Raw genomic sequence first — 26,607 nt, forward strand, 5'->3', positions numbered from 1 at the left:
CAGCTCAGGGACACCATGCTGCGGAAGGTGGCCCCTAGCCCTCGAGAACCAAGTTGACGAAAATTTCATATTGTACACTTTTGAAAAGAATGCTATCACTGAGTGAAGACTACCCAGGAAGAGGTACTTGGCATAGCAACAGGCTGTCTCTACTGTGAAGAGACACCAGGAGCCGCCCTAAATGCAGCAGCAATGCTCACAAGTCCTCGTGCAGACAGGGCTCTGCCAGTCCCGGCCGGTGGCGGCCGACTCCAGCAGGCTGAGGGCCACGCCGGCCGATGGAGCAGCGGCCGCCCCACATGCACCCAGGGCTGAGCATGCTGGTCGCGACAGGATGTCAGAGTGGGGTGCGTGTGTGTGTTGGGGGACGGGGGGGGGGTCTTATTTCTGAGCCACTTGAAAAAGATCTGCTGACAAATTTTCTCTCAGAATTTACAAAGTTTAACGTTATATCTGACCTTTCTAAACTTTCATTTAAAACATGAACTGACCATGAAGCTAGTCTTCATGTAAAGAGCATGTCCAGTGTTTCCACGGAGGGGTAAGACCGACAAGTATGAAGTATGGAAAACGAACTCACAGTACAGGGCCTCAGACAAGGGAGCCCCAAGCCGCACACGGAGAGGAGCTGCAGGAAGACCGGGAAGGGGGACAAGCCCCTCACACTCAGACGGGGAGACAGAAGCCCTCCCACAACTTACTCTTAGCACTGAACTTGTTTTCTTTCCGAGTTCTGCCAGTTTTCTTCAAACAGTTGTCACACACAAAGCTGCAAAAAAAGAATGAGTGTGATCAGAGTGTATGAAATAGTCTATGCTGCCAAACCAGCGACATGCAGCTGGGAAGTGCTTCGTTGGCATCACTATTCGCAAGTGAAGAGGCAGGCAGCTTTGAGTCTACAATCCCTAAAGCAGGCCAATACACAGGATGTAAAAAAAACTGAGAACCGGCTGTCCCCCGCCCCCACCCTAGCCCTTGCTGAGCCCTCATTGACAGGCAACAGCCAATGCCCAGCAGCACACCCCTCTCTCCAGTCCCGGCAGAGAGGCTTTCCCTTCCCCAGGATCACAGGAAATCACCAGGAAACTACTCACCCTGAAGGCCAGATGATGTCATAGTGCAGAACACAAATCTGATGCATCTTCCGGCCACACTCCTTGCAATCAACAAAACTGGAAGACAAAGAGAGTGTGTCTAACGCACATGGAAGCACGCAAGGGGGTCGTCTGTAGTAGCCTGCATACCGCATTCACACCTCATCCTCTGAATCACTGCCTGTATTGTGGGGTTAATGCTTCTGCCAATTGATTCAGCCACATTTTACTTTCCTTTTTCTTCTAAGGTTAAGCTCTATGCCCAACGTGGGGCTCGAACTCACAACTCCAAGATCAAGTCACATCGGTATGATACTTTCTATGAGAAAGCAGACTTCCTCCATTTCTCTGTACAAATGCCTATCCCTTGCTTCTCCCAATCTCCTTGACAACCAGAAATCAAACTTTACTTTCAAAAACCGCTATGATAGAGGCGGATTTTACAGGCCAGTATTTCTGACATGACTACACATTTTCAAGACCAGTGCTTGCACTGGTGACCGCATAGGCCCAAACTGCCTCAAATAACAGAGAACAATGCTTCCAGTGTCAGAAACACTTGCTCTTAAGCCTACGCGCAGGAAGCATCTGCTCGGAGCCAGCTACAAAGGTGGGAAGTGTCAAGCTGACTGGTAAATGCGAGGCTTTATTCATGTAAGCACCAGACAGCAGGGGTACACCGCTCCGCTCACCCTCTGTAGCAGCCCCCACCCTGCCTCACCTGGGCCCTGTCACCTCACTGGGACTCTTAGTTGCCAACATGTGTGGACATCAAAACCTATTTATTCAGCCACTCCTTTAACTACCACAACTTATGCCTTATGACCAGCTTATCAGAGAGGTTCTGACAGAACGAGAACATCCATCTAATCTTATCACTGTTGAAATTCAGTAACTGGAGAGCATGCTACAGGGACGTACATGTTTTGTTGGAGTTTTAAAAAAGAATCCGTATCTGAAATAACTTCATACAAAAAAATCCCACCCAGGGCAACGTATTTCCAATGTTCCAACAGTGTCTTCTGCAGGCCAGTCACGAGGAGGGATTTTTCCTGATCGGAAACTAAAATCCAAGAGTCAGAAAGAAATCGCTATCTACTCACGGTTCAGGATCTAAGGTATCATTTTTCTTCTTTTCAAACTGATCCTTTGAAATTGTCCTTGTTTAAAAAAAAAAAAAGAAAAGAAAAAAGAGAAATGTTAATTAACAAAATTTATCTGCTGAGTCTAAACTACAGGGCCTGTGGGATATTATTTTGTAACTATTTTTTCAAATAAAAAGTAAAAAATGGTCAGCCAAAATCTCAAGTAGATGTAATGATGGCATGAATATATAAAATTTATCTCCACAGAAAGCACTACCATCTGTTTTTCTCTATCTGCCTTGGGGTATTTCCTCCCAACTACCACCAGCACTTACTCTGAGATCCAAAACTATAAATTTTCAATCAAATCTGTATGGTGAATGGCTCCTGGATCTGATGGATAATTGGCATATTCAATTCTTCTAATTACAATAGAATTAGCTGACACAAGATCAGCATCTACTAGGGGATATTTTATTTATTCTTAAAGGACCGAGGACCTGGTTTCTATACTGTCTGTCCTTTTGTTATGATCAGCGTATATATGAATTATTTGATTCGCGGAACTGTATAACCCAATTATCAATCACATAATTGGACCAAAGAATTAAGATTAAAAGGGACATAAAAATAAATTATGTAGAATTTCAGGCATTTCTGTTTATGTGTCTCATGAATGGCTACAGTTTGTTCTGTGTTTGGATACAGTAAACGTGAAGTGCAGAGTCCGCATCCTAGACTGCTGGAAGCTGCTCTGGTGGGAAGCCCTCCTGCCTGTAGGGACAGTCCCGCGAGCAGACTTCCCAGCAGGGCAGGAATCACGGCAGAGTCAGGAGAAAAGAGAGAACCACAAAATGCTGGCAGTCCTGGGTAGACACGGTGGCTGGCAGGTTTTTGGTATCTCAAGCACATAAAGGAGGTGACCATTCAATTAGTGGATTTGCTCTTTCTGGCCACATTCCGACTATGTGACCACTCAAAGGCAAACTCAGTGAAGGAATGAATGAACCAACTCATGCCTGTGCATGCCAGAGCACATAAGCAAGAGCCACCGCTCCAGCAAGGAAGGAGACATGTTTCCTCCCTGGGGTCTCACAGTCTGCATTCTAGGACAGAGGTTTCAGTGGAAGATGATATGAATGCTGAAGATGGGTTATGTATGCAAGATTCATTTCTCGCTACTGCCAGGTCTGTCAGAAGGGTGAACTGGTTTCTGAGGTGTAACTGAAAATTTACAATTTCTCCAAATGGAGGAGGACCACCACTAGGAAAAGGCAAGTATTTTAAAAGAAGAGACAGAGCAAGGTCGAGAGAGACCGGAGAGCTGCAGTGGGGGCTACAGCATCACGGTCTTCAAAGAAGGGGAGAATGTGGAGGTGGCCCTGGTGTCCAGCTAAAGAGCTGCATTCCAGAGTATGAATGTGGGCGTAGTTGAGTATGAAAAAATGCACCAGCATGGCGGAGGTGCTTCCCTTTTAGTCATGGGCAAGAGGAAAAATACAAGAGTCAACCCCGAGAAAAATGACAGGATAGTACTTACGTCTGGGGCTGTGAAGGGTCGTCACCCAGGGTAACATTCTCCCCCTGGATCTCTGTGAAACACTTCTCACAGAAATGATACCTGTCAGCAAGAAGGCCATACTTGGGTGAACTGGTCCATCATAACACACAGCCACCCAAGCAACGAAGCCACCAATCAGAGCAGGGCAGATCACCACGACGAAGGGGGGGCGTTGTTGGTTGATTGATGGGTCAGTGAGGACAATGGAAGGAAGAGGGGCAGGTGGGGAAGGGCAGGATTAGAGAACAGGGAAGGGAACAGATAGCAGAGACACAGAGGTAAGACGCAAACACCGAGACAACACAGAGCAGAAAGCCAAGGCAAAGCTTGATTAGCATTCGGTCTCACTGCACACGTCACAGGCCATCATCGCTAACAACGGCTGGGCTCGGGCCAGCTCCAAGATGCAAACGTTTTCGAGGAGTTGTTAATACTAGAATTGCAAGGAGCCTCAATTTAGGAGTTTGACTTTTGTTATTACTTAGAGAAAATCAAATATAACTCCAGGGTTTGCGATGGAAAAAAATTCACTTTTGAACAAAATAGTCTCACAAAGGCCTTTAAAAAAAGGAATTATTTTTCAAAATGGCAAATTTATGCTTGACAGCAATTCACAGATTTTATTTCCGGTAGTAAGCCAGATCTTTAAAGGTACTAAGAATGTTGAGGACGCAGAACTGGTTTTAATTTTTTCCTGTTATTTTTCTCATGTTAATCACTTAGTTAATTGGGTTATAATACAAATGAAACCAAATCCATATTCTAGACAAACATTTAACAGAAACGCAGTCAGGGTCAAAGACTTTCCAGCCATTTATCAGTACGAATGTACAGAGAAAAAAAGCTGAGATATATTGTATAAGCAATACAATATATGTAAATCCATGAACAATCTTAAAGACTTTTAAAATTCAATTCTAAGCTTTGGTTTAAACTTTTTGGTAATGGGACGAATCGTTCACCAATCTGAGATCCTCAGTGATTAACTGCTCTGACTTGGTGACAATCCAAGTTAAGCAAATTTAGAGAGTTGATCTTTAAAGCACAATCTGCATTTGAGAAATTATCCATCACCCCAATTTCTTGAAAGATAATATGGAGCCTGGGCTCGAAGTATCAAATAAGAACAATTAAAAACTATTAAATGTTTGGAAAGGACACGCATGAGAAGTCAACAAAAATGCAGGCTAATGCTGCATAAAACAAGATGGGCACACAGGAGTACTGTCAAAATAAACAAGCTGAAGGGAGGTGAATGATACAAGCGGAAAGGAGGAGTAGAAGGTAGTGGCAGCAGCACAGTCAAATGCGGTTTTAGTGCTCAAAACTACGTCTACAAGATGCCACGAGGATTAGTGTTAAAGACACTGTGACGAGACTTGGAGCGCCACGCCACACGGACACGCGCAGGGGACGCGGCAGCTTGCAGGCTCACTCACGCACGCGCACACACGGCTGCAAAGGACGGAGGCTCAGGCCCCTGGCTGGCCGTCTGTCTCCGTTACTGCTCAGGTCAGTCCCCCTCAAGTTCTAATTCTAGTCTGAATTAAACACACTGAGCATTTTGTCTGTGTACTTCTCCGACTAAACACACAGAGTCAATTAAAAGCATGAACTTTAGAGCATGCACCCATCTCAAAATGATCTGATCTTTTAAATTGTTAAGGAGGAACATGACAGATTCACTGTGGGTAGCAACTGGATTAATGAAAGTTTCTTCTGGGACCAGTTTATTTAGAATGATTCAATCAATGAATTCTGCCAAGATTAAAAACTCTGACCAAGAACAAACATTGCTGTTTAAAAGTATCTGTATCTATATGTTCTTCTCCTGAATCAAATGGCTATCATTATTTCATAAATATTCGTATGGAGCCTTGAAATCATGTGGTAAAAAGAATTTCCATGTGCAGGAGGGCGTGATCATCACTGGCACGAAAGAATTAAAGTACAGAAACCACAAACCAATTCAGGGGTGACCAGGGCAATATGCAAAAAAGATATCCCCCTCAACAGCAAGTGTCTCCCTTTTGAAAATAAAACTTGGACTTGACTGTTCCAATTCATTTTATGACCAAACATATAGCCGCTGTGGGTGAGCGAAAAGCTGAACTCCTCTGGAAATGAAATCACCACGATAATTGCACATGAGGCAAAACGACTTTAAAATCCTGGACAAACTCTTAGCTTTTATTCAAGCAGGGTATCAAGCCCAGGAACACCAAGGAAACAAGAATCTTAAGCCCACTGTTTACTCGCAGCGGAAACCGGCCCAGAACACAACACTGATGGCTCAAGGGCAGGCCCTGAAGTGGCGGAAGCCTACACTTTGTGTAACTAGCTCTCATCTGCAAAGAACCTCAGCGTCAGAAAGTGGGAGGCACAGAGAGAGTTAACACGCTCTAGTGCCTGTCCCAGAGCAAGTGGAGACATCGGAGACATTGGAGAATTGAACCTGCTGGGGTTTGAGAATGGAAGGGGAAGGCCCAGGCCGCCCTTCAGTGTGCCCTCCTGAGAGGTGGTGACAGTCTGGAGAAGGGGCACAGCCACCCACTGGTCAAGTGTGCTGAAACCACCTTGGCAATCAGTGGGGGACAGATGGGAATGCCAGGCTGCCCCCACATTATTACCTAGTCCAAACTTTTTCACCCTAAAAATACAGAATGGTACAGAAAGTCACTTTTCAATCTTAAGAGCCTTGCTGACATTAGCCTTGTGTGAAGGAAGCAATTTCATGAATATGGAATTGCAAAGGAGAAATACTTCACATAATCCGATGATGATGTGCATCTGGGTACCTAAAGTTAGCACAATGTAACTGCATAGTTTATCTACAAGGGTAACGTATGGAGTAAATTTTCAAATGCAGATTGTTTTAAGTACCATATCAGTATATACAAATAACTGGGACATCTAAAGATAGTATCTGGAAAATCCATATAGCTGTTTTCTCAACATGAGTTACTTTCAAATTTTCAAAGCATGGAAACAAGTGAAAATGTACTCATATGCTAGTTTAAATATTAATTTCACTTGTTTAAATGGTCTGTAGGACTTTCTATTGTTCGAAATGCCCAAACAGTTTAGGACCATAAGTGCCAAAACAGTTACTCATGAGAACATCGGTGTTGCTAAGTAGCCAAAGATGCGAATAGAAGTGTCAGCAGTCAGGATGCTGATCATAGTTAGGCCACTGCTTTCTTAGCATGACAACACGTTACTCTCTCCAAGTACAGTATTCTAGGAAGCACAACTTGTGAGATTCAGCTAAGGAGCAGTATGCCTACACTTTAAAAAATGTATCACTAACAGAACAGAACTCCTTTATTTCTCTACTCGTAGGAAAAACATTATTACTTTTGCTGAGTAAAGATAAAATTCTACACAAAAACTAAAACTGGGTATTTCAGAGCTTTCAAAACAACCCCGTGTTTTCACTCCACGCATAACCTCCTGTCGGAAGAGTAGCAGTGTAACCTGATCCTATCAACTCTATTTAAATTAATTGCTCACCACTTAAAAATGGCCAAAATCTGTGCAAATCAGCAAAGGCAGGGTTTCAAAGGACCCGGAGACAGTGAAAAGGCCCCAAACTTTAGAAATGGTGGCAAACAACCTGCTGTCTGTTCTTCCCTCTAGACCCAAACCACGCGGGACAACCAGTAGCAGGGGCATTTTTCAGGGAAGAGTTAACTGAAATCTGTTCTCTTGAAGTTTCATAACTTTATTTTGCTTGGCACATAAAAGTTTCTGAAGGGAATTCCTGATCGTTATTTGACAGAAAGTGACAATCGAGGTTGTCAGGGAAGGTGTTAAACTTGGTATGTTATGGGATGTGCTGAACGTCACGGGGCTAAAACTCACCGGCGGGGCCAGAACCCCCAGAACAGCACGTGTCACTACAGGAGTGACTCTATCACGAAGGACTGTGGTATCATTTCAAATGCTCCTACTGATAGAAGGGAAGCCAGGACAGGAACTAAGTCCAGGCGTGAACGTATTTTTAGGACAGGGGCACAGGCCACACTCCTGTTCCCCCCAGAACAAGCACCGGCATCTCATGCTGCCACCGTGCCAGGACGAGGGGGCCGGGAAGGGCTTAGAAATTGCACCTTGAGGCATTTTTAGGTCAACAGTTCTTTCTCTCTCTTTTTTTAAGCAGGATTTTGATGGGAGTTACTAATTATTTTAAATATGATTAGATTTTTTAAAAAAATTCAGGTATTTTAAAATCCTAACTAGAAGATAAATATTTCAAAATTCCAAATTATTCAGGCCTGTGGACATATCTCTGAATAATAAGAAGCCCTTTCCTGATCTTCCTCGAAATGTGAGAACATAGGTAATCACTATAAGCAGTTAAGATCAAGTAATCAAAACATCAAACCCTAAATGTTGATGCTTAATACTTGAATCTAAAGAGGAACAAGAGGGACAAAGTGGCACCTTGGTCACATACATTTCACCATCTGTTCCTAACATGCAGGCAAGGTAACTGAATGTGACCGAGATTTACCACCTGTGCCTCCGGGCATGACACCCTCATGCTATGGCAATGTGGGGCCACTTGGAGCAACAGATACAACTAACTTTAATTTTCAACCCCCACCCCAAACTGTGGAAGTCGTATCTGTATGGCAAATGAGCAACAAAAAATATTTTCATTCTCTTCTGCTTAAGACAGGAGATTCAGCCATCTTCACATTTCAAGAGAATGGCAAAGATTTCTCGAGGATGCCTCCCACTCACAAAACCCTGAAACGGCCATTCTGTGACAGCAGAGTTCACGTGGAACTCAACAAGAACACTCAGTGTTGTGCTATTAGTTAAAAAAAAAAAAAATTCTTTAAGTCTAAAGCTTTTAGTACTTTTTTAGATAAATTATCACTAAATCAAGTCTTTCCATCAGACTGTCCAGGCCAAGTACATGCGAAATAGTGAAATACAATGTATCCACTTTACTAAGATCTTCAAAAAGGTAAAGCTCCCTTTATTAGACATACTCTCACTTGCAGACTCTTTCTTATGTGGTTCCTTTTTGGAAAGAGCACACCTTAAGAATGAATGCTCCTGATTCAAGTAGTGCAGTGAGCAGTTTTGAGCTTAAATTTTTATACTGTAAAAGGGTGCTTTAAAGTTAAGAGACTGAGGGCCTGAGTGACTGAGCAGCACTGAAACTGTGGCCTGTTTCATTAGAACTTCACAAGAGAAATAATGTACCCAGGCTACCATCAGATGAACACGCCTTGCCCTAAGACCATCCTTTGATCCTGTAACTCGGGACATGGGCCCGGGGCTTACCTATTCTGATAGCTGTAGTAGGCAGCGTCACGAGGAATTGTACACAGCTGCTTCCCGTAGCAGCACAAAGTCTGTGGGGAAAACTCATACTGCAAAAACAAAGGAGAAAATACTAAAAATATATCCTAGTTACTGTCACATCATATTCTGGTTCATTACGGAGAGTCAGATTCAGCTAGTAAAATATTTCTGTTAGCACATGGGATAGTTTTCTAACAATTTTCACAGCTATTTAGAGACATTTTTGGATTCAATGTGACAGAATCAGTTGCCGGGAGACATTTATTACAGATGGATAAATGGACGCAAGGGCGGCCAGAAAGGCGTAACCCAAGGTCTTCTCCAGTAAGCGCCTCCAGCTTTGATCATCCATTACATGGCTTCAGGCAATCAACTGTTTTTACCAAAGCCCAGACCCCATCTGGGTCCTTCCCAGCACATAGGTGTGTGGCCAAAATGTTGAGTCTATCATGTCATCATAATACCCTCTCTGGTTCGATTAACCAGGGAAGTTCACTTTCCAGAAAAAGTTTAAACTGTACCTTGCGTCCACAGCAATATCCAAGGGACTGCATAACAGGGTCAATTTCTTGCTCAAAGACCTCTGCAAGTTTACTGCAGAACTTATAGACCCGGGACGTCTTACGATTATAGAGCCAGGCATTGTTGAACATAAGCCAGACATCGTCCACATACTGCCAGGGTTCTTGGTACTGCCCTGTATCCAGCTTCCGTTTGATGGTGGAAAGGTCCATGGGATTCTTCACAATGTCAAAATAATCCTTAAAGACAAAATCGTTTCAGTCTAGTGGATCCCCCAAATACCAAATGCCAGCCTAATGTAGCAGCTTTATCTTAAAAAACGAAATAGAAATAATCAGCCCCAGACAACCTCCGTTTTTAGTAATAATAAATGGGAACTAAAGAGAAAACAGTCTCTGACCTTCCTCTGATTTTATTATCTAAAATTGTAATTAGTATTGTCAAGTGTGACCAAATTATTTCAAAAGCAAAATTAAGGGCAAAATAATATCAATATATTATTTAATAAAAGAATGGGTTAAAAAATTTTTTTAATACAGAATTTTTAAAATATGGATTTTTAATCCACTGAATTAAAAAGGTAAGCACACTTATCAGACATTGTTTTTTTAGAGATTTACTCTTGGTCCTGGCAAACAAGATGAAATTCCAAGACAAACATAAGAACAGAAACAAAAATAGTGACACTGCTCAAGAGAAACCTGTGGGGTTGCCATGGCCCTTACAAGACTCCCCAGAAATACCAGAACAAGACCCACATGCTTTCTAACTGGTGTCCACCAGTTCTTCAAATCCCCCCTTTCAGACGAAGGCTCACACAGAGCCCCAGACAGACAGCAAGGCTAGGGAGGCCGTGCACCAAGGCAAGCAGGCGGTGCGCCCCTGCCACAGACCCCTGGGGCTGACAGAACAGGCAGGGAAACACACGTTCCAATCAATGAAACATACTGTTTTGACAGAAAAGTTTTTTTATAGGAGAAAAATCTTCAAAACAAGGGTTCGTTACCCAATTTTCAGAGATAAAACATGGATATTCTAAGTATCGCTGGTAAGGCTTTCTTTTTATTATATTAACTTACCGGAATTCCTAGGAGCTGAGGATCTACAGGCTGCCGAAAAGGTAGGGACTCCGGATCCTGTCGATACAGTGCTTCGAGGGTAGGCATCAGAGCCTGGCGTAACTCCTCTGGCTTAAAGACTACGGTTAGAAAACATCAGGAAGTGACCCTACTTACAAGGCGCTCAGACTCTTTGTCCATCACATTTCAAATGGAAGCCTGGGCTGCTTCTAGAAGGCCCCTATCATCTCCACCCCAAGCTGTGCAGATCCCAAGGGCTCTCATTCACTGCAGAGTCCATGAACATTCTCAAGCTACAATTCGGGGCTTCTGAAAACACCGTTACATTAGGGTTTTAAAACTGCTTCTATGTCACAAGGCTAAATATCACACCGGTAAGTTTGCTTCTTCAATAATAAGGGTTTCCAACGTTAAAACTGTGCTACAACAGAAAATGAAGCTAACTCCCAAATCTGATTTCCTTGATCCAATGGGTGGTAATAAAGCCATTTCACTGGAAGGGGGCCTTTCTTCCTCTGATGAAATTTGTCTGTCCTTGGACGAAGTAAACTCCAGACACGTGGGACAAATGGTTTTGTCTTACAACCTCACAAACAAACGTACATAGTAACAGAGAAACAAAATCAAGTTTTTCCCCAAAACTTCTGAATCGTTCCCTCCTACATTTACCAATGCCCATTCCCTCCACCCCTCAGCCACTCCATTTCCTACTACACCTTGTGTTGTCACCAATCGAAGGATAAACACTGGCTGCCACGTACATTCAAGACAATACATTCATACAAAACCCAATGAATTTTACTGACCGGGGAAAACGTGTGTAAGAACCTATGAAGGCAAGAGGCAGGTCGGTGAGCAGCGCTTGTGTTCTGCTGCATCCCACTTTAGAGATGGGACCACTGCTGGGGGTCGGTGAGCAGATGTGCCCCACGGAAGCCTCACGAAACACATACACATCCTGCCTTCAGCTAGCTCCTTTTCTTCTACTGTTTTTACAGTAATGGGAGTAGCAGTTGGTTTTCTTTGAATAATTCTTTCCAAGAGAACAATTCTTTAATTGATAGCTTTTTCCTTCCTCTTAGGCCCGGGGTCAGCAAACTTGGACCCACTGGCCCAATCTGACCAGCCACTGCCTTTGTATAGCTCATGAGCTAAGATTGGGTTTTGTGGTGTTTCATGGTTAGGAAAAAAAGAAAAGAATAATATTTTATGATACACGAAATCAAATTTTAGTCTCCAAAAATAAAGGTTTGTGAGAAGGCAGTTATGCTCATTTGCTCACATACTGTCTGCAGCGGCTTTCAAACCATGAAACATTCTGGCGCACAAAACCCGAGGGGAGCAATTGGGCTCTTCTCAGAGCCTGTGGCAAGCCTGCTGCAGGCCCATCATCTCCTAGGGGCAACCTCACACGCACGTCACTTTGGTCAGTTGCTCATTACTCACTACACATTTGCCGAAAACACCTATGCCAAGGAAAAAGCAGCTCCAAACTCCTGTCTTTAGCCACCGGCCTGATGTAAAATCACTTCCTCAGTCATACCTGCCACATTTCAAGTGCTCAGGAGCTACATGTGGTTGGTGACAACTACAGAAAGCACAGACATGTAATGTTCCTGTCGTCACAGAAAGTTCTAGCACTGCTCCAGGACCTTTCTAAAAAAGAACACCCACACACCCCACCACCTGCTCAGTAGTTTCACATATAGGTCCTCCTAGTTTGGAACAAGAACCTCCTTGAAAATTGGGGAAAAAACCAAATTGCTCAGACGGCCAAGCAGGTGAAGTCACTGACACGGCAGGAGGTGTGTGAGCCAGCAGGGAGGAATGGGGACTCGGGCAAACTGGAGAGACCGAGCCCCGGCTGAGGCTCCCACACAGACTGCTGCCACAGGAATGCAAGCGCAATGTTGACAGAGCTTCTCATTTTCAAAGAAAAGCCAGAAATTCAGCGTTTTATTTGTAATTCCTCGTTTTTAAAAATACTGTGTGGGTCGAACAAAATGTCTATGGGGCTGGATCCAGTTTTCTAGGGTCCGTGCAACCAAGTTTACTCCCATAACATAAAATGATTTTCCCGATAACACTAGGCCGTCATCCACCTGGTGTACCGTGTTGACGCCGGCATAAACGGGCAAAAGGAACCACAAGAAAGTCACTCGCACCGCCGCACAAAGCAGGCAGCAGCACCAATGCTGCATTAGTTGTCATCGTGCTCTCAAGCCCTGGCTACATGTCTGGATTTTGAACGACCAAACAGGAAGCTGGCAGTCCTGACAGAAAGCGCTCGTGTGCGCAGAGCTGAGCGTGGAGGCAGCTGCTTCTCTGCACGGAGCACAAAAGACTGGGGAGGTTAGACGAGCTATGGGTATTCAGATCTGGGCAAGAAGCAGACATTTTCCCAAAAAGGAACTAAGTGGGCCAGTGACACCAAGGACAACTGACAGTATTTATTGCTAATGGTAAAGTTTGGACTTACATCAAAATTAGAATTTGGAGAACTTGTATCTGTCATGTGAGTTTGACAGCCTTCCCAAATTCCCAAGACTTTTTTGAGGAGATTCACAGTGGTATTAATCAATGTGATTTTTAGAACTATCGTACAGTGAAGTGTGGTGACATCTGGAAAATCTGTGTAACTCATGAGCCAAATTCCAAGATGACCAAAGGATCATGTTATTAAAAAAAAAAAAAAAATTCACACAAGGGCAAAAGATTCGTTCACAGCACAAGACAGAGGGACTCTAATGTCACTGGGCAGGAAGAACTCAGAGCTATGCATCCAGACTTCACATGGAAACTAATCTTTAGGAAACTTGCACACTTGTTGAGTTTTGGTGTAGTATTAAAAAAGAACACCCACAATTATCTGAAAAAGCTTTCATCAACCAGCTATCTGCGTGGGGCAGGGCATGCACCGAACAACGCAGCACAACAGAGACAGCAGCGGCAGCAGGAGAGTCCAGCCACGTCCGCCGAAATCTCTGAGTCGCAAAACTGTACATGAAACACTGTCACTACTCTAAGTATGTTTGTTGTGGGAAACTTATTTTTCATAAAAATGTCTTATTCGTGGATGCCATGTAACAGATTTGTTAAATGCATGTTTTTAAAATTTCTAATAGAGTAAATAGTGACAGATAATCCATACGAACAGTAACTCCAGGGTCCTCAATTTTTAGGAGCATAAACAGATCTTAGACCAAAAACTTGAAAGCTTCTGTAGGTTCTCCCTCCCAGTGGCAAAACTATACAATATCAACCTCTCACAGTTCTCTGCTGTCTTTCTCAAATGTGCCACAAGCAGCCCTTAACTTCTGAGCCACATCCCCCATTTGCAAGGGTCACCTAACAACGTTCTGACACCCTGTTGACCTCCTTACGGTAGACCTCCAATGGGTTCCCTCCGACTCCCTCTGTGAGGCTGGCTCAGCCAGCACATCTCAGAGCCCAGAGCATCTTCACTTATCACCCCCCGAGGCCACTGGGCCCTACCGCACAGCGCACTTATTCTGGGCACACAGTCTCCCATCTGTAACAGTGCACACATGTTCTGCCATGGTGGTAACTTCCCTCACATGGCTTTCGGGCAATCTCCTGCTCAAATCTATCGTGCTTGTCCACAGCTTGTTGAGTAAAGAAAGCCCAAGCTTCTTGGCAGGCACAAGGACTCAGATGCAACCTCTACCCTGGCCCCACAGCCAGTGACAGCTCAGAGGAGAGATGTGCTCCTGGGCTGCCCCTCAGAGACGTGACTTGTTTCTCATTCCTACCATAAACCCTGCGGGCCCTCGGGCTGGAATCTCGCTCACTGTCACCATTTCTGAAAAGGTAAAACTTGGGGAATGGCAGGCAGCAAAGATAAAAGCTTTAGTTTTTAACCCGCAGTGTGCAATCACAACATGATGGGAAGGCAGCACAGTTGAAAAGTTCAAGGAAACACGGCCTACTTTTCTTGCGTGGCTGTGAAGGAGATGTTGACTGAGAGGCGGCCCCATTAGCGTTGTTCTCTTCTTCCTCTTTAGCTTCTACTTTGACTTCCGGTTTCTTCTCATCCACTTCCATCGGTTCTGATTTCTGTTCTGTTGTGTCTGTTTCTTCTTTAACTTGAGAAGATCCCTGTAGATCCTCCTCCATCATCTTGAGAAAAACAGAATTAGAGACAACGATGTATGAATAGCAAAGAACTTCATTCTAACTCAGCCTCTCTGGAAGTCTCTCAACCATCTATCTGGGCTCGTCAAACCGTCCCCTACTCAGAGCTGTATTTACCATCCTTTCCTCTCCCCCAGGGAGGAATGGAGCATCTGGGGCAGGGTGAGTTGCCTTAATACAGCACCACTGCAATCAGAGTCCTGATTCAAAAAATTTACATGCTTGAGTGCTTACAAGACACTGCATCCACACACCCCACCACCTGCTCAGTAGTTTCACATATAGGTCCTCCTAGTTTGGAACAAGAACCTCCTTGAAAATTGGGGAAAAAACCAAATTGCTCAGACAGCCAGGCGGGTGAAGTCACTGACGCGGCAGGAGCTGTGTGAGCTAGCAGGGAGGAATGGGGACTCGGGCAAACTGGAGAGACCAAGCCCCGGCTGAGGCTCCCACCCAGACTGCTGCCACAGGAATGCAAGCGCAATGTTGACAGAGCTTCTCATTTTCATAGAAAAGCCAGAAATTCAGCATTTTATTTGTAATTCCTCGTTTTTAAAAATACTGTGTGGGTCGAACAAAACATGTCCATGGGGCTGGATCCAGTTTTCAACTTTTGCCACAGGTTAGTGAACGAGCACACCCTTGTGCAGCCCAACGCTGCAGAACTATGTATGAACGAAGAATGGCAGTGAAAAGTCACTGGATGATTCAGTCATTTAAAATATAAACCAGTACTCTTATTTCTAGCAAAATAAAGTAAAACCCATATCTAATACCTAAAAATAACCACTCTATTTTTAACCTCTATCCTCTCTGAACCCATAATCAAACAGGGTATTAAAGCAAAAAGCAGTGTCATCCATGGAGGACCCGTGATGTTTCCCCTTAGCACACTTGAGTGACATTTCTGCGTGTTGCACATCTGCTCACACCCTGGAATGGCACTTACCGCAGACCCAGGCTCCCCCTTGGAGTCACTGGCATCGGGCTCAGCATCCTCAGTCTTGACCTCTGTCTTCACTTCCAGCATTGGTACATCGGGTCCTGGCTGCTGAGAGTTGGTTTCAGCACTGGCCACCGAGGAAGGAGTGGGGACCCTGTTATCGATGCTGGCGGCTGCCTGGGAAAGCTGTGGAGAAACCAAAATTATTTATCTCCATTACTAAGACAACAGAAATGCTATTAAACTCTATTGTTCACCCAATACACAGTTTCATGTTAACATTTTTCAATACTAAACTAACAGACAGCCCTATTTGAGAGAGCTAAAGAACAGAAAACTTAAAACAGGAGTCCCAGAGGAAGTCAACATCATATAGAAACACAAAGAACTTCCTACCAAGAATGTAGAGATGGAAGAGCAGGGCTTTTCACATTTTGATATAAGACTATTCTCTGGAAGTTTCTAAGTCACAGAACCGCCTATTTTAAAATTAATTCCTTCCAATAAGGTCATTACAGTTTATTGTAAAATGCTGAACTGTAGATATAGAAGTGTACATGTAGAAGGGGGATGAAGTGCCTACATGAAGAATGTGTAATTAGCCTGTTATAACTGCAGGGGCAGGGGCGGTGGCAGTGGTGGTGGAGTAAGCAAACATCAAGGTAAGGAACCACCACAAGAACTCTCAATTTTCAAAGTCTTACTCATAATTTTTTTTTTTTTAAAGATTTTATTTATCCATTTTAGAGTGCGAGCGAGCCCAAGGGCATTCATGAGTCAGGGGAGGGGTAAAAGGGGGAGGGAGAGGGACAAGGAGACTCTGTGCCGAGCTCAGAGCCCGAAGACCCCGAGATCACGACCTGAGCCGAAACCAAGTTGGATGCTCAACCGACTGAGCCACCCAGGCACCCCTGCCTCACAGAGTTCTAATTCAAGTAAACAAAAGGGAATATAAAATTACAAAGGAATCTTATTTAAAAATAAGAAATATAAAATAAGGATAAATAATAAACATACTTCCTGTAGAGAAATACATAAGGTAATGTTATCTTGGGGGTGTTGTTAAGATTTTGATATTTTATAAATAAATATCCTCAGTTCCTAAGAATAAAGTTAACGTATTTCAGGGGGAAGGGTGGTTTCTAAGTCAGGATGATATGAAAACAGATGTGAAGATTTCAGTGGCAAATGGGGCAGGGGTGTGTGGGGGGGGTGGCGAGTGGGCAGCCTACAGCTGGGCATGGCCAGCAAGCAGGTCCACGGAGGATTGGGCAGACATGAGCCACAGAAAGCGCTAACCTGGGTCTGCCATTTTGTCGTGAGAAGAATAGGCTCCAGGTCTGAAAACAAGGCTGACAGGCAAAGTCAAAGCACATACAATTAGGAACGAGACTTGTTTACCATATCCTCAGAATGTTAAGAGAAAAACTACTAACACCAGAGGACACCCACCTAGGACAGATAATGGGGAACACACGGCTCCTATGTACAGACAGAGGACCCACGTATGATTTCTTTATAACTGCTAATTTCTAAAACCTCGTTTAATGAGAGAAGATAATCTTAAGTCACATCCTGCCAAACACAAACATGGCCTTTGGAGCCAATGTCAGGGACAAAATACAGCTCCTATGGTTTGATTAGGGGACAGATACTCTGGGCTTGCGCCAAGACACTAAGGCAACTTTGTGACAGGATTTTTTTTATGGAGAAGTTCTCGATCAGGAGTCTCAGCCCAAAGACAGACTGCGGGGCTCACCGGTGTGCCAGGAGGCTGGGTGTGCACAGGTGTCGGCTGCTGCTGTGATGACTGAGGGGTGGCCACAGACGGGGGCTGGACTGGGGTCTGAGGCTGCGGGGTCACCTGGGCCTGGGCCGCTGCCTGGACCGTAGGGGTGCTCTGGGTTTGGCTAGCACTGGGCACGGAGCCTGGAGTCGGGGTGGGAGTCTGCCCGGAAGACGACACGGGAGTCGATGGCTGGGTGGGGGCTGCTGGCTGAGGAGGAGTCATCCCAGGCGCCGTCGGGTGCTGGAGAGATGGCATGCCAGCAGCTGTGGAAGCAGGAGGTGGCGTCTGGTGCAACGGTGACTGTGTCACTGGTGGACAGGGCAGCTGGCCGGCCTGGGGCCCAAGCATGTTCAGAGGGTTAGGAAGAGCGGCACCAGGCACCTGTCCCTAACAGGTAGAACAGAGGATGTTAAAATTATTTCCCCAAGTGAAAACGTGGCAACAGATTTAAAGAATTAAACGCATGAAAATCTAACCATGGTTTCTTGGTGAGGTCTGCTCATTTCAAGGGCATGTGTCATTTGTAAAACTTCACCCAGCTGTACACTTATAACAACATGCACTTTCCAGTAAAGTTAATGCAGTGAAATGTTTCTCATCCTGTGATTTACAGAACTGTTGAAACCTCTGTCTTAAACTAACACATATCCACTCAGCTTACTAGCTTCATGCTCCAAAACATCTACCCGCTTAGACCACTGAAAAAGGTGTTTCTCTTTTTTTCAAGAAATGAGTTATTGAAACACTGAAATGTTTCAATAAAGTGATTCCCAAATGGGGACAGGCTTCGCAATTATCCATGGACTTCTTTAAAAAGCGATTCCAAATCATTGCTCTAGAACAGGGGTTAGGGCCCAGTCCAGCTAGCTGCCTGTTCCTGTAGGAAAGTCTGGAACACAGCCACGCCCCTTCATTTACGTGTGAACGACTATGCCCCTGGCAGCTCCACAACAGTGAGACCGAGTAGTTCAAAGAGTCGGAAGCATTTACAGGAACAAGTCTGCTGTTCCAGAACAATGGCGTGTTACAGAAATGAAGAATTAGTAAATATTGAGTGAGTAAATCGAGCACAGTCAATGACTTTTTTCAACATTACTTCATGTAAAAACTGAGAACAGGAATACTGTCTTCCAGGGGAAGATCCAGCCTGTTCTAAACACATGCATATGTGTATACAGCAGCAACTCCACGCCCGACAATTATCAGTTCTCCAAAGGGGGAAAAAGGCACTAAAATGAATGGAAAATAGTTCTCCTCAGCTTTAAACAGCATCATTAAAAACAAATTTGACAAGAAGAGAACTACTCAATCGATCCAGTTAGCGGACTTCACCCAGGATGCCCAGAGAGACGGGCAACAGGACACACCAACCAAGTCACCAGCCGAGTTCATGGGGCCTGTCCTCACTCTCTAATATTCAAGGTCTCTCAGGATCACATGTGAATTTAAAACACACAAATAAAAACCAAGAAAATGACCACTAAAACCCAAAAACCCAAAACACAAAGCCTATGAACCAAAAAACCACAATCCATTCCACTTTCGTATGAAGTTGGCCCAGAGATGATAAGAGTAATTCTAAAGAAGGTAAAAATAACAACAAAATGGGGGTAAAAAATCAAGAGATGCTCATCTGTAATAATGAGATGTGTATTCTGGAATTCTAATCAGGAGGAAGCTGGAGCCCCGACCCGGGAGCGCAGTACCTGTGGCACGCCTGTCTGGGTCGCCGGCTGCCCCATGCCCACACTGTTTACGCTCATCGCCCCACTGGAGGACTGGAACTGGTTCTGTGGCAGGAACTGGTTCTGCGCAGGCGCCTGGGCCATAATGTTGTTGGTGTGAGCGCCCATCATGTTCGGAGGCTGAGGCATTCGGGAAGGAGAAATGGCCATCTAAAAAACAAGCATCATCAAGAGATCGGAGGATGAGGACCAGAGTCTTCAAGATAGAACTCTCTGAACCCTCCCTTCCCTGTGGCAAGAGAACCACCACTAAGACCTTCCAGCTCCCAGGCACTTTGCGTGCTTTCTCATATAAGGTCTCCAAGAAGCAAGTTTCAAATTCATCTCTGAAGAGAGATCAATAGCATGCTATACTTTAAAGTTCAAAATATGCCTTTCACGAATTCTATGACGTGTTAAGAAAGCAGCCTCAGGAGAGTAAGCTCCAGGAGTCAAGGGACGCTGTCAAGCATCTCTCGGAGACATATCTGAGACTGCCTACTCCAACCTCAGAACTTGTGTCTTCTCACAAAGTCACAAGTCCCTATGAATTTAACATCCCAATAAAAATAAACAATGGTCATATAATTCTCATCTGTAGTCAGGAAGACCAAAGAGAGAGGGAGAGAGATATGAAGTAAATAAAACATAACTAAATCCAGAGAAACAAGCACAATCTCAATTTCACTGCGTAGAGAATTTTCCTTATTCGAGCAAGGCCCTCTCAGCACAGCTCAGGCAAACAGAAGCACTTACCCCTGGAACGGAGCCCATGCTGTTCATCGGGACAGAGTGGTTCATGGGGGATGCTGCACGCGGTCCCATGGGAGCTTGTGGCAACTGTACATTCCCCAAGGACATCGGGGTAAATGAATTCATCCCTGTAAATGCACCCACAATGATTCATTAGAAAAAGCACCCACAGGAAAACAGAGCTACAGCTCGCCAAACTCTATGCAAAATAAATTGGAATACATACACAAGACATACAACAGAAATCACCCAGGAAATCAGAAAAGATGGCCATGTAACACTTTTCAAATACAGAAAAATGGCACCAACGTGGCGGTGGTGAGAGTGGTTTGGTGGGGTGGGGGCAGGGCAGCATGAGGAGACGAAGGGAGAAAGTCAGGTCAACCACCAATGAACGAGGTGGCACCAGGAAGGCGCTCCTACCCTCCATGGAGGTGGTCTTGGCTAAGGCCAGGGCACCCATCTGAGACAACCTCCCCAAAACCTTCCAGAGCACATGGCTCCCTTTTCCTCTCCTGCAGGAAGGCCTGCCCCATCATCCCAGGCCTCCTGGCTCTTCGGCTGGGTTTACATTTATTGTTAGAAACTGAAATAAGACTCAAACTATGGTTTTAATTTTGCGAGCATGTAAAGTGTTTAGAAAGTGCCCAAGGGTGAGCAATTCTCAATCGCAGCCTCCTCTCTCCAGACTGGCAAGCTCCCCCTCCCATGGCTATCTTCCCCTTCCCAGGGGTGTCCACAGCCCACAGGAATGTCACACGATCAAAGACACCTCACTGGCTGCTACGCGTCTCCGGACCACGGTGTCTCATTCTTCCTCACTTCCCACCATACTCTGTAAACTCCACACCTACATGTAAAGCTCTACACATCAATGTTGGTTCAAGCAAGTCTTAGGACTGACGCTGGGAATCTAACAATCCTTGAGGTGCCGTCTTAACACTGGCACACACGTGAGAAGGTCTCGGAGAACATGTGCCTCCCTCAGCATTACCTTCAAGGACACCTAGAAACGTCACCTAAAACAAACCAGTGCCTGCACGGGCCCAGGAGGACTTTCTAGGAAGGCTATAAGCTTCCCCCTCTCCTTGAGGATTTTATATGAGAAAAAGGCAGTACTGAGAAACAGCACCACAAAGAGCCCCTCTTCACAGACGGAAATGTGCTGGTAAGGGAGCTATGAGGGCTTTGCTAGAAAACTCCTTCAATACCCTGCTCAACAGCCCTCCTCACATCCCAAATCAGCCCCATCTTCCACGTCATCCCCCACGCAGCATTCAGCTACATTCTCAAGGCTCCATTTTCCTGACTTCCCGGTTTCCTTCACTCTCATATCTAGTCTGTCCATCAAAACAAGGCCCTCAAGTTTCTCCCAAACATCAGTTGACCTACCATGTCTCTTCAGTAGGCAATTAAGATTACCACAACTTTAAAAAAATTTTTTTATTTACCTTTTGAAAGTAATCTCTACACCCGATGTGGGGCTCAAACTCACAACCCCAAGACTACCACAACTTTTAAAATGACCCTTTCTCCCCTCTCGTACTACTCTGCCCACAGCAGCAAGGCCTTGCTTTGGAATCTCCTGGATAATGTCACCACCTTATTTCTCAACCTGTAAAAACATCCCGTTGTTCAAGTCTCTATGTGACAAGAGCCGTAAAAACCTTGAAATGCTCCTCTCCCAAACTCCAATGAGTGTTTCAACCACAGACACCATAGAATCTCAACTTGAGAAAGAGCCTTTAAAAGTGGTTCAGGCCGCTGCCAGCACAACCCAACCTGAGGAGGAGCACAAACCCTCTTCAGTCCGGCTTAACGCTCTCCTCCACAGTCTTCCGGCAGGTTTCCTGGCCCCACCAATGAGGCTTTTCGAGGAAACTCTTCCAAAGAGTAATATCCCTTCCTGTCCATTAAAAAAAAAAAAAAAGGCTGGGGTGCCTGGGTGGCTCAGTCGTTAAGGGTCTGCCTTCGGCTCAGGTCATGATCTCAGGGTCCTGGGATCGAGGGGCTCCCTGCTCGGTAGGAAGCCTGCTTCTCCCTCTTCCACTTCCCCTGCTTGTGTTCCCTTTCTCACCGTGTGTCTCTCTGTCAAATAAATAAAATCTTAAAAAAAAAAAAAAAGCTAAACCCTGCTTCTGATGTCCTGGGAGAGCTTTCCTATGGTCTTTTAACTTGCAAATATCACAGATAAGCACACTGCCTGTGGAAGTAAATTCCGACCACCAGCAGAAGGAGGGGAGGGACTAACGAGAAGCTACAAAGAGATGCAGACAGAAGAGGATCAACGGATCAGCTTTGCGGCTGTTGAGTGTTAAACCAAAACACGATTCACAACAACGGTTCAATACCTTGGGACACCTGCACGCGATTCACCGGCAAGGGCATGGGTCCGTCTGCAATGGCAGAAAAAACCTGCTTATTTAAAATAATCCTTCATTTGGGAACAAGGAATTTTACCTTCAGAACGTCAAACTTAAAGGGAAAACCCGTGAGTAGGTGCGAAGACACTGAGCATTCGGCCGCCTGCACACCCTCCCGAGGCCTCTCCAGAAACAGACCGGTGCGGAAGGCCACGGCCGCAACCACACAGCTTCCAAAGTGCGGGCTCCCTGAGAACACAGTTCTCTAGGCTTAGAAACACACCCCAAACCCAGAGGAGAAAACAAGCCGTCAGACTGAGGGCTGGCAGAAGGAGGTGGAGTCCTTACTTGGAGGCCTCACAGGCTGTGTCTGCGGAATCCCTGGGGGCTGCGCCCCGGGAGCCGGCAGGGAGGGCTGGTTACCCAAGATGCCTTGTTTGTGCAAACGTGACCTCCGCTTTTCTTCTAGCTCTTTTTGTATCTTGTAGATTTTTTCTGCCAGTAAGTGATAGTATTCATCCTAAAAAGCAATAACATTTAATATTAAGCAGCCAAAGCTGTGCAGGGGAAGGGGGGGGGAAACCCAACCCAATCTGTTTTACATGTTTTAGCAAATGAATGAACTTTTACATTAAGTACGTTGGCAAAGGTAAGTATTAGCACTTCTGTTCTGTTGTTTTTTGTTTTAAGTAAGCTCTAGGCCCAACAGGGCGCTTGAACTCATGACCCCAAGATCAAGAGTCGCATGCTCTACCAGCTGAACCAGCCCAGTGCCCCAGCATCCAGCACTTCTAACCAATAAACCCAAGGCCCAACTTCTTGTTGAACGCCTAGTGACATTATAGGACTTATCAGGCAAGGGGCGCTAAATGCACATTACATTTCATTCCACAGTCCAATCACTTCCTGGATATTCGACACTGGCAGTAGTAACACAGTACGAGCATTAGAAACAGCGCCCTCTGTAAAGTCCATCCATGGATAAAACACAATTTTACATGCTCATTCACCACCGTGGTGGACATGTGTCATCAATCAAGAGAGTTGTGCAGGAGTCTGCTGTCTTATCCGGGACGTCTCTCTGGTCAGTGTCCTCGAGGTGATGAGTCTACCTGACTAACAGATTTCCCCATTTCCAGACAGATGCCATTCTTTCGACTGTGGGTGTCATGCGGCTGGAACATGGATGGCAACCTACCCTGCTGTTGGCAGACTCATACATATCCCCCTCCACTTTCTTAGCGTAAGCCACCAGGTTCTCCATGCGGCGATCCTTCAGGGCTGCCGGGTCAGGGGTTGGAAAGATGGCTTGGACGCTGCAAGGACAACATGTTCTGTCAACACTTTTTTTTTTTTTTTTTAAGATTTTATTTATCTGACAGAGAGAGACACAGTGAGAGAGGGAACACAAGCAGGGGGAGTGGGAGAGGGAGAAGCAGGCTTCCCGCGGAGCAGGGAGCCTGATGCGGGGCTCGATCCCAGCACCCTGGGATCATGACCTGAGCCGAAGGCAGACGCCCAACGACTGAGCCACCCAGGCGCCCCTGTCAACAGACTTTTGAGACACCATCAGTGTCTTGCTAGTTTATACATGATGACATGGAGAGAGAGAAATGAGACCATCTACTTATGGGGGGCAACATACTGCTGAGAGAAATGCCAAATCTCTCTCGCCCAGTATGTGAACACACAAATGAAATCACTTTCTGGAAACAATACTGACCTGTCAATTTATCTATACATCAAACACACCAATATTTTGCTATTTACAGAATGTGCTAGGTCATTTCAAGAATAATACAATTTCAACCTCCTAATTTTTTAAGATTTATTTATTTGAGAAAGAGAGAGAGAGAGGGTGTGAGCGGGGAGGTGGGGGGAGAGGCAGAGGGAGAGAATCTTAAGCAGGCTCCCCACTGAGCATGGGGCTCGATGCAGGGCTTGATCCCTTGACCCTGAGATCATGACCTGAGCCAAAATCAGGAGTTGGACACTTAACTGACTGAGCCACCCAGGTGCCCCCTGGAACTCCTAATCTTTAAACTATTTATCATAGATAGTTTTCACTAAAAAGATGAAGGAAAAAAACACTCCAAGGGAATTAAGCTCATCTAATTTCCCCTTCAATTTACCTCAGTAGCTCAGAAGAGTTAACTGCTGACTTCCTGTTAACATACTGTATGTGCACTATCCTGCCCTCTGTATTCCCCGGGCCCAAACTCCCCCAGCTCTCAGGGGCCTCCACGATTACAATCTTCAGCTATAAAACAAGGCAAAGCTTTTGAGCTAACACCAGCTCCCTGTTGCATGTCAGAGCTCAAAGGACAGGAGGTCTGGCCACACTAGAAATCTTGACCTCTGTGACATGGATGACAGTTCATGTCCCATGCAGGGCAGAGCCATGGATGCTCTGACACCCCCCACCCCCAACTAGGATTCTCTGGCCTGCCTGCAGTGGCTGTGGCTCTCTGAACAAGTGTGTGACCCTCTTCAGCTGCTAGAGCACTGTCACCTGAGACCCAGGGGACCACTTAGGAATTAAATCAGACATCAGTGAAACTACAAAACTGTCACACTGCTGTCAGCCACAAAATGTTTCCATCATATGTGAATGAAGGTGAGGCAGGCACGTACAGTTTATGCACTAGATGGCTCCGCAGGTCCTGAGTGACGTGTTCGTGCCATCCTTTCCGAACGCCGGTGCTGGAAGGAGGGGCCGCTGTAGGTATAGTGCTGAGGGTCCCAATGTTTGCAGGGCTTGAGCCATCGTTCATCAGTGGGCTAGGGGAAGAACAAGAATACTCATTACAAGTGATGCAAATGCGCTTCATTTAAATGAGGTTTTTCAACCACACTTGACTTTTAAAAACTCAGGACAGCCAAGTGATGTATATACAACAAAACCGAAACCGTGTTTAATTTATTATCAGCTCTATGGTTATAATAATAATAATGATAATTTAAAAAAAGCACCCCCCTCCATACTATCTTCGCTGTCACACATTTAAGAAACTATCACAGTTTTGTGATTCCCAACCCACTTTCATGTGCGACCATCACTCAGATAGGAGCTGATTCAAACACGGGTCTTACTTTGTGGCCCCAAGGGAAGTTGGAAGAGCTGATTCTGAAATCAAGTTTGGTGGCTGCTGATCTGTTGTTATTCCTCCTGCTGGAATGTTCATTGGGTTATTTCCTTTAAAGACAGAAAGAAATCAACCAAGTCCTAAAGATAATATACACTTCAAAGTACTGATAACGTAAACAAGTCACCACATAAGTGATTCTTAGGAGTTATAATAATAGCCACTATGGCAGGAACTCTGCAAGCTATTATTTTCAATAATTGTAATCAACTTGTACAAATTCAGTTGCAAGACTCCTTCTCACTGCATTTTGTAACCAAAATCAAGCATTTCTGCGGAGGCTATCTGGTATCATAAGTGAACTCTGTGGCTGTGCAAAAAGGACAAATGATCTGCTTGTAAGCTTCAGACTTTTATTCTGGCTTCATTAATACCGTGCCCTAAACAACTAAACTGACCTGCCACAAAGATTTGTATCACCTTTTCTTTTCATATCAGAAAATAAAATCATAGAAATTACTTGCAAGTGAAAACATCTGTGTATTCATTTTATTTTTTATTTTTAAAAATTAAAAAAAATATTTTAAATTAACGTATTATGTATTATTTGTTTCAGGGGCAGAATATTCATTTTAAAGTAAGAAAAAGCTGAGACTGAGAGAGGTTAATAGTCTTGTCCCAAATTATACCCTCAAACAGGAGTAAGAGTCCACCTTACAACTCAGGTCTGAGGGCTCCAACCCAGTTGCAAGGCCACTAGAAGTTAGATACACATTAGGGCAGTTTTGTCCAAAAAGCAATGAATGAGATGTTTTTAATTCGTCAATCTTAAAAGGGTCATTTTTAAGGTTAAAAGACATACTTTATTAGGAAAACAACCAAACTAGCACAACCACCTTGACTTCACTTAACTGCCTGCGGGGCTCACTTTAAGAGCATTGTGTCAATTTAAAAGAAAAACAATAAAAACACAATATGCAGAGATGGCAGAAACTATGGAGATGTGTGAGCGAATGAGCAAACCCTGGCTAATGATGAGCTCAGATGACAGCAGGAAGCCCTGTGCCCGGGACAAGGTTGAGGCAGGAAGCATGTGCAGAGACTCCTTGCTAGGCCGCTCCTGTCCGGCTG

At 44.9% G+C, this 26,607-nt stretch overlaps 1 protein-coding gene across 5 annotated transcripts in view; it reads right to left on the bottom strand.

Moving 5' to 3' along the window:
- LOC113931903 (CREB binding protein) overlaps nucleotides 1–26,607 on the bottom strand; it is a 123,167-nt gene that overhangs the window by 15,940 nt on the left and 80,620 nt on the right. For 3 of the 5 annotated variants that reach the window (XM_027610084.2, XM_027610083.2, XM_027610080.2), the window contains 17 exons: nucleotides 25,484–25,586; nucleotides 25,025–25,171; nucleotides 23,589–23,706; nucleotides 22,739–22,910; nucleotides 22,379–22,423; nucleotides 20,031–20,155; nucleotides 19,257–19,445; nucleotides 17,521–17,937; nucleotides 15,768–15,947; nucleotides 14,614–14,803; nucleotides 10,664–10,782; nucleotides 9,584–9,823; nucleotides 9,042–9,130; nucleotides 3,720–3,830; nucleotides 2,198–2,254; nucleotides 1,095–1,172; nucleotides 702–769 (listed from right to left, as the gene is read on the bottom strand). In XM_027610084.2, coding sequence (XP_027465885.1) covers nucleotides 702–769; nucleotides 1,095–1,172; nucleotides 2,198–2,254; nucleotides 3,720–3,830; nucleotides 9,042–9,130; nucleotides 9,584–9,823; nucleotides 10,664–10,782; nucleotides 14,614–14,803; nucleotides 15,768–15,947; nucleotides 17,521–17,937; nucleotides 19,257–19,445; nucleotides 20,031–20,155; nucleotides 22,379–22,423; nucleotides 22,739–22,910; nucleotides 23,589–23,706; nucleotides 25,025–25,171; nucleotides 25,484–25,586 — 2,448 coding nt within the window. The remainder of the gene's footprint in view (nucleotides 1–701; nucleotides 770–1,094; nucleotides 1,173–2,197; nucleotides 2,255–3,719; nucleotides 3,831–9,041; nucleotides 9,131–9,583; nucleotides 9,824–10,663; nucleotides 10,783–14,613; nucleotides 14,804–15,767; nucleotides 15,948–17,520; nucleotides 17,938–19,256; nucleotides 19,446–20,030; nucleotides 20,156–22,378; nucleotides 22,424–22,738; nucleotides 22,911–23,588; nucleotides 23,707–25,024; nucleotides 25,172–25,483; nucleotides 25,587–26,607) is intronic. The other 2 variants (XM_027610085.2, XM_027610081.2) reach the window with 1 other exon arrangement.

This window comes from Zalophus californianus, chromosome 10 (genome assembly GCF_009762305.2).
Source record: "Zalophus californianus isolate mZalCal1 chromosome 10, mZalCal1.pri.v2, whole genome shotgun sequence".
Taxonomy (NCBI): domain Eukaryota; kingdom Metazoa; phylum Chordata; class Mammalia; order Carnivora; family Otariidae; genus Zalophus; species Zalophus californianus.